Source organism: Diabrotica undecimpunctata, chromosome 8 (genome assembly GCF_040954645.1).
Source record: "Diabrotica undecimpunctata isolate CICGRU chromosome 8, icDiaUnde3, whole genome shotgun sequence".
In the NCBI taxonomy this organism is placed as follows: domain Eukaryota; kingdom Metazoa; phylum Arthropoda; class Insecta; order Coleoptera; family Chrysomelidae; genus Diabrotica; species Diabrotica undecimpunctata.
In genome coordinates, this window is record NC_092810.1 from 104,161,026 (window position 1) to 104,169,140 (window position 8,115).

Consider the following 8,115-nt stretch of genomic DNA (forward strand, 5'->3'; position numbering starts at 1 on the left):
GACTGGCGAAAAATTTCTTTAAAAAATGGCTCAAACTGTCAATGAGCTTGGCCACCCCTGATCTATAATATAATAATCACTAATACATTTTACTAATAATATAATAATCACTTATTAATCTTTTGCATATCTTTTAAATAGTTTTATTGGACACTGGTAATCTTTAAATAGATACATTGGACTTAAAAGGAGAGATATCTTAAAAAATAGAGATATTTACGTGCTTTTGAATTAAAATATTAGTATTAAATTGTAAAATTAATAAAATCACCCGGATAGATATATGTAATTAGATATTCGTACTCTTAGATATAAAAAATGCGGTATAACTTTTATAAAAAACTTGAAATCAATAAATTAGAAAACACAGACACAACAAATTTAAGCAAATATTCTTTTCTTTCAGTCTAATATTCACTACTAGGCGATAGACATTTGTAGACGTGCTATAAAGAGATAAGTTGCTACCGAAACTATATCGCGAATTAAAAAAAAGTAATAGCTAAATATATTTGAAAATTCGTAGCTTCAGCAAAACAAAAAACTAAACAATATACTCCATCAAACATTTAGAAAATTTTCTCCGCCTTACAAGAAAACCATAAATTGGTGAAAAAGTATTTTTAATAAAAATTTTTGTATATTTTATTGAATTAAATGATTTATTATTTGTTTTTTTTTATGTAAAATACTGTCGTATCGTTTCATATCTTCACATAATATATTTCATGAAACACCGGTAGATCTTATGAGTTTATTGTTCTAGATAATAACAAAAAATATATAGTACAATATTAATTACCTACTTGTAGGATGTGGTTGCCTCTTACAGAGGATATGTGCTGCTACTGCTGCTGCTCGACCTCGAGACCCTTATCAGCTGTGGTCGAAGAGGAAAGCGTGGCACAAGAAAACAAGCGTGCTTCAAAACGTCACCGTTACTTTGTTTGCAGGACGCAGGAAATTTAATTCCTAAAACGAATGGGTGCTAAAACGTGAACGTGTCGCACGGGTGAGCGCTTTATTTTATTAGGTGTAAAAAGGGCTTCGGAGAAGGGAGGTTAGGTTGCGTCTTTGTGGTATACGAAAGCAATGCCCAGAGAGGACTGAGTCGAGTGAGCAACCGAAATACTCTCAACACAGACGCTCTCGAAATGAGGGATGCTGCGTCGTGCTCCCGCTATAGTTCGTCCTTTTTTCGCGCAGGACGAAGAGCGAGAGGAGTTCATGATTTCTGTTTGAACATTTTTAAATATTTCATTTTTATACGTGGAAACTATATTATACGTCGTACGCTCAGGGAATGGCTAATAGGAAATCAACAGCTGGCATACTTTAAATCATTATTAATACGGAAATATTTGTTATAATGAAAGGTAAACTGTGGAATTTTAAAGGCCAGCGCATACAGTTTTACACATTCCACGTAGGTACAGGTAGATGCATGATTTAAATATGTTTTGTTCATTGCTGGCACGGAAAAAGGGATGTAGGGTAAAATATTTTATTCATGTGAAAATGAACTATTTAGATTTTTCGACAATAATGGGCCACTACTTACATAAGAATATTTGTGGTTGTTCTTTTTTACATTTGTTAGCTTTATAGTATTATTAATATTGTTTATTTCGGTTGGTTATGAAAATAAAAGTGTTAAAAGAGGCTCGAAAAGACGAGGTATTTTTTGGCTGTATAACCTAATAACTTGGTTATATGTAACGACAACAGACAACAGCCTAGCAGCAGTAAACAAAGTCAAAATTTTCATGATGATCGTTAACATTCACAACGGATAGACACCACAAGAATAAAAAGATAGATATTTATTTTTCAACACATGTTCTCCTGTGACTTAGATTTTCAGCTGTTTCTTCTGATACTACTTGTACAAATTTCCAGTGTGTTCATAAAGAGTGGAAACGGTCTATTATCTCATGACTTAATTATTTTCAGAATTAAAACTCTGGGAGTGGCAACGTGGTAGTCATTGGTAAAATACTTTGTTATTTTTTGTCCGTGATAATCCCGAAAATTCGAGATTTACTTTGAAAAATAATTTAGTGCAATAAGCCGATGTGTATAATTAAAATAATACGTTAATGACAGTGATAAGGATTGGCCGTAAAACATTAAAAAACATTTGAGTGAATTAAAAACAAATAAACAAGATTAACTGATAATTAGTGAAGTATAAAAAATTGAACCGGTAATTACATCTAATTCTTGTCTGATTTTAAAGCGACGTTGCCAAACTGACAAGAATTTCTGAGTACAGAATAAAATCAATAACAGTATCACAGTGAAACGGTAGACATTGTGGAAAACAGTGCTTGACGCCGAAAATGGACAGATACCTGGAAAAGAAAACATGTCTGGACAGCGACGGAACAACGGATGATAGCACAAAAAAGAAGGACAAAAGAAGGAAAATAAAGATTTGAAGAAAGAAAATATGGAAATTACAAAGGAAAAACAAAGAAAAAAAAACAATGTTTTCATGAGTGGACTAGCAATTGAAATATACGATTAAAGCGTCTTAAAAGAAAGAATGAGCAACTTCATTAAACACTATTTGAAGCTGAAAGTTAAAATTAAAAAAGCACACAAACTGGGAGAGAAAACCTGTCTGATTGAATTAGCAGAACATGAAGAGAAGGTAAAGGTTATGAAAAATTAATCTAAACTAAGACATGTTGAAGAAGGAAAAGTATACATCAATGCTGATACTACGAATAAAAAGAGAGAAATTCAGAAAACAATTAGAAAACTTGCACAGGAAAAAAAGGAGAGAGGAAATGATGTAAGACTTGGTGGAAATAAAATATGGATCAACAAGGTCGGCTGGAAATGGGACAACAAAGAGAACAAACTAGTTAAAACAGGGACAAAAAACAAGTAAACAAATGTGCCGGAAATACTATGACAAACCAGGCAATGCCAATGGACATGAGTAGTTATAGAATAAGTAGTAAAGACAAAGATAGATCCATAAATAATGACCAAGGACTTGAGCAACGAGAGACAAGAAAGGGTAAACCCATAAAAATGCAGTCAGAAACGAGCGAGAAAATAAACAAACTATTTAAAACTCACATTAAACAAGAAAGAACTTAATGACATGGCCCACAATATAGGAGCAGTGCTTAAGCCCAAAGGATGGTCATTAGCAACATGGAATGTCAGAGGTCTCAACGGCAAAGAAGTAGAAATTGCTAAAGAATTTGAGAAAAATCAAATAGACTTACTGGGTATAACAGAGGTCAAAAACAAGGGAAAAACACAAAGATTTTAGAAAATGCACACTTCCTCATCACCGGTGGAGTGTCACTTGGCGAAAGGGGAAAAGAAGGGGTAGGCTACCTGATACACAGTAACCTAATAAAGAATATTCAAGATTGGGAATGCATTTCCAAAAGAATTTTAAAGGTAAGACTGGTAAATGCGGAACACAAACTAGTCAATATCATCGTTATGTATGGAATAAATGATGACGAAAGAGCAGCTAGCAAAGACCTATTCTGGGATAAGGCCTCAGAAATAATAAACAGTTTTACTAGTGGATATAAATGGTCGAGTGGGTGTAAGAGATGAATATACCCAAGATGTATTAGGACCATATGGAGAAGAAATAAAAAATGACAATGGGGAACGTATTATTGATATATGCAGAGAAAATAATTTAATAATAATGAACACATTTTTTAAATACAAAGATGTACATAAATATACAAGAGAAATCCATGTGAAGACTATGTGTTAGTAAATAGATCATCGAGGTAATGTATTAAAGACGTAAGAGTAGAACGAGGAGCTGAAATATATAGTAAACACTATCTAGTTGTAGCCAGGACCAGCTTGGGAGTGCGACAAGAATCAATAACGAAAGAAACCAAGAAAACAAGTAAAGCTCATGATATACCCACTATAGAAGTAATCAGATCACATAAGCTAGCAGACACGGAGACAGCAAACAAGTTTGAAAACTACGTTAAAAACTACCTAACAGAGCACGCTGAATACGACTGTGACTTTGACTGTGACCAAAATTGGCAAATACTGAAAAAAGCACTCCTAAACGGTGATAAACAAGCATGCGGAATAACAAGAAATAACAAAAGCAAAAAGTGTACAGACTGGTGGAACAATGAAATAAAAGCAGAAGTGAAGTCCAAGAAGATAGCTTGGAAAAATTATTTAAGGAACGGAACCGCAGACAACTACCAAATATACAAACTGCAAAGAATTAAAGTCAAAGATATGGTACTAGCAGCGAAACGGAAAAGTTGGAAAGAATTCGGAAACAAGATGGAATAAGACTACCACTCTAACGAAAAGTTATTCTTTAAAACCTTGAAGAATTTAAGAACCGAAAAGGCTCCACAAACACCAAAGCAAATAAAGGAAAAAGAAGGACACTTACTGCATGACAATGACCACATCCTAGATAGATGGAAGCAATATTTCGAGGATCTACTGAATATCCAAAACGATGTAGACATTATCACAGAAGAACCAGAACAGGTAGAGCAAGAAGAACAAATTCTATACAAAATAACTATAACAGAAACAAAAGAAATTATACAAAAGCTTAAGAAAGGTAAGGCGGCTGGATTTGATAAAATCACAGCAGAAATGCTTAAAAACATGGGCGACAAGGGCATTGAACTGCTAACAAAAGTATATAATAGAGGATGGAGTGAGAGCCAAATACCAAAAGATTGGGAAGTGTGAGTTATTCTACCCATTTTCAAAAAAGGAGACGCGAATGTAGTAACTACAGAGGAATAACACTACAAAACATCCCATCCAAAGTATATGAGAGAATACTAGAAAAACGTATTTTACAAGAAGTTGATTCTAAAATGGAACAATCACAGAGTGGATTGAGGAAAGGCAGAAGTATCCAAGATTACATTTTTACTATCAAGAAACTAATACAATACGCAAGGAACTCAAGCACTGAGTTATACCAAGCCTTTATAGACTTATAAAAGGCAATTGATAGTACTCGAAGAAAGGTAATTGGCATATGTTTAAAACAGGAAGGTGTGAAAATCACACTTAAACGAAGATAACACTTAACGGAAATACATTATACAGTTATATAGTCAGATGAACTTTCAAAATTATAAAAAGTGGCTAGTGGAAATGTTGATTCCGAACTTACCACCACAAAGTGTATTAGTGATTGATAATTCCCCATAGCACAAAAAAATATAACGACTGCATCAAAAAAAGATGAAATTAAAGAGTGGCTAAGAAAGAGAAATATACCGTTTACAGATGATATGATAAGAGCCGAGCAATACACTTTAGCAACATTTTATCAACCTCATTACGGCTGTTTTCCATTTCTCGAATGACACACGTGCAGGGTTAATCCGACGTCTTATAAAAGTGTCTCATTGAATACTGATGTAAATCAAAATTTCATGTTAAATACCTACCAATTTTGACATTTTCATATCTACAGCTAATTATAAAATCTCATCTATAATCGTCAAAAAAACTCGTCAAAAAATAATTTGTTGTGTATTGGAAGTTAAACTGGGTTTTTAATTTAAACATGAACTAGTTATGTTATTATTAAAATTCTGGTTTTGGTTAATCAAGATTAACTTGATTATAAAATTAAATGACCATTTATATATTATAAATCTTTAAAAATTGTGACTATTCTAATACTTCCAAATAACTTCCAAATTTATAACACTAGCAGAAGAACAACAAGGTTTTAGGTCGGGAAGATCATGCACATGCAAAAAGGCATTTGATCGGATCAAATTAAGGACGTTATCCACTTATTGTACGTAAGCGAGATACCTCTAGGAATAACCAAAACAATCGAAAATATCTACCAAAACAGTCCTCTATTGTTCAACCTGATTATGGATAAAATAATAAAAAAAGTAGAAACTAAAAAAAGATACCAAATGGGAGAAAAACAACTTAAAATAATCTGCTATGCAGACGACTCAATACTACTCTCTTAAAGTGAAGATGATTTATAAGGTATGCTGCACCATTTAATATAATCGCCAGAAAATTTAACATGTTAATTTCCCCAAAAAAGACAAAATGTATGATAACAGCAAATTTACTACTATTTAAATTAGAGCTGGAAGGCCAGATTATAGAACAAGTGATGGAGTTTAAATATCTAGGCATCACATTATCTAGCTACGGAAAGCTCGAAACTGAAGCGGAAAATTAAGTGGACAGTGTAAACAGAGCCGCAGGTTGCCTGAATGAAACCATATGGAGAGATAAAAGTATTGAGAAAGAAATGAAATGCAGAACTAACAAAATTAATCATCAGACCTATGATGACATACGCGGCAGAAACACGACCTGACACAGAGGGACAGAGCTAGAAGTACAGATATATGACATAAATACAAGGTGGAGAACGTCAAGAACTGGATAAGAAATAGAAGAGTAGAATAAGACGATTATATAAGCCGAATGAAAATAAATAGAGTAGTAAAGACGGTAACAGACGGACTTCCAATAGGAAGACGATCAGTATGAAGACCACGAAAACGATGAAACGACAACTTACTGGAGGCACATTGAAAAACAGACAGAGTCATGTCTACATCAAAAGAAGAAGAGAAACAGTTCGTCGAAATATTCTCTCCACCGTTTTAGCACTGCTTTATCGTCTGCTATTAGCTCACCATTTTTATTTTTGCATAATTTTATCCTTGGTTGGAAACCTTTTTTCTCAAAATTTATTTCCTTATAGAATTGTTTTATATTATTTCTCTGTTTATGTTCTTCTAGCCTTGCACTCTTTTCTTTATTTTATTTCCTCTTTCTAAATCCTAGATTTTTTTTAATTGCTGTCTACATGCAATATATTCTTCTTTGAGAAGAAAAACGCTGAAAAACAGAGTCACCACAATAAGAATTTTTTTCATATCGGATAACAGGGAAAGTTTTTTCCTCAGAAAATTATCTAAAAACCAGTATAATCCCCCAGTAAACTTTACTGGCCACAGTTTGACTTTCAACCACGATTATATAACGTCAGGGTGCCAAGAATAAAAATGGTATACTTGTATTTTTAAGACACTGTGACGTTATGCAATCGTGATTGATAATTTAAAGTTAAACGAAGCCAAAATATTAACTGGGAGAGACCGCTCTGCTAAACAAAACCACGTAATTCGTATTACCATGGTTACTGCATAACAAATAGACAATTGGCATAACCACAAAGTAGGTTTAAATATTTTACAGATTTTTTTTAAATATGGAAAACACGCATTTGTCGCCATTTAATACATCACTGCTGCCTTCTACACTAAATGGCACGTGAAATTATTTTCCCATCTATTAAGTGATAGCCGAACTAATTTCTCACTATCAAGATGCCAACTTATAATGGTAACATCAACAAAATCCCTAGTTTACAGCTTTTAATTGTAACACGTATAATAAACATACAACACAGAATTTGAAAATATGTACGTGAGATATTTCGCTGTAGGTCCGCAAGGTTTGTTCAACATTTAAATTATATCATTTTTATCTAGTATATCTAGTATATTTTTATTGAGTTTTTCTTGCTACTGTTATTGTGTTTTTAGTGCCAAAAACTATTTTTCATAAAAAACGTTGCCAAAAAAAATTAATTTAAAATATGTAATCTTGTTGCATTTTAATAATGCTTTCTTTGAATTTTTATTTCCGAGTAATAATTTTGTGTTACAAAAATATTTTACTTTTAATTGATAAAACGATATATAAGTATAAACTGTATAAAATTTATAGTATGGAGGAAAACCGTATAAACAAATCTTAACGTTTGCCATGTTTTATTAATCTAATCATCTAACAGGCGAGATCTTAAAAACGCTAGGTAGGATCGAGAAGGTCAAACTTTAGTGTAGAAGTGAATATAGAAAGCATTTTTGCTTAAAAATCTAAAACTTATTGCATTTAGCTTATTAAATTTAAAGTTTTTCGTTTACATTTCTGGGTAAAAATTATTTCTAGAATGATGTCTAGATGAAAAATAATGAAAATCTTATTAAGACGGATTTGCTGGAGGATTGATTGTCTGTAAATAATAACTATCAAACTGTATTTTTATTATCAAACAATTTT

General features: G+C 32.5%; 2 protein-coding genes across 2 annotated transcripts in view; one reads left to right on the top strand and one right to left on the bottom strand.

The window, feature by feature from the left end:
* Window positions 1-1,087, bottom strand: part of mub (poly(rC)-binding protein mub) — a 413,814-nt gene extending 412,727 nt beyond the window's left edge. Inside the window, exon 1 of the mRNA XM_072540672.1 lies at window positions 807-1,087. The gene's annotated coding sequence lies outside the window, so the exon portion shown is untranslated. The remainder of the gene's footprint in view (window positions 1-806) is intronic.
* A 2,031-nt stretch (window positions 1,088-3,118) lies between these two features.
* Window positions 3,119-4,731, top strand: LOC140449042 (uncharacterized). The gene is made up of 3 exons (XM_072542182.1): window positions 3,119-3,248; window positions 3,791-4,260; window positions 4,357-4,731. The coding sequence occupies exons 1-3, from the start codon at window positions 3,119-3,121 to the stop codon at window positions 4,729-4,731; spliced, it is 975 nt and encodes a 324-aa protein (XP_072398283.1).
* The last annotated feature ends 3,384 nt before the right edge of the window (window positions 4,732-8,115 follow it).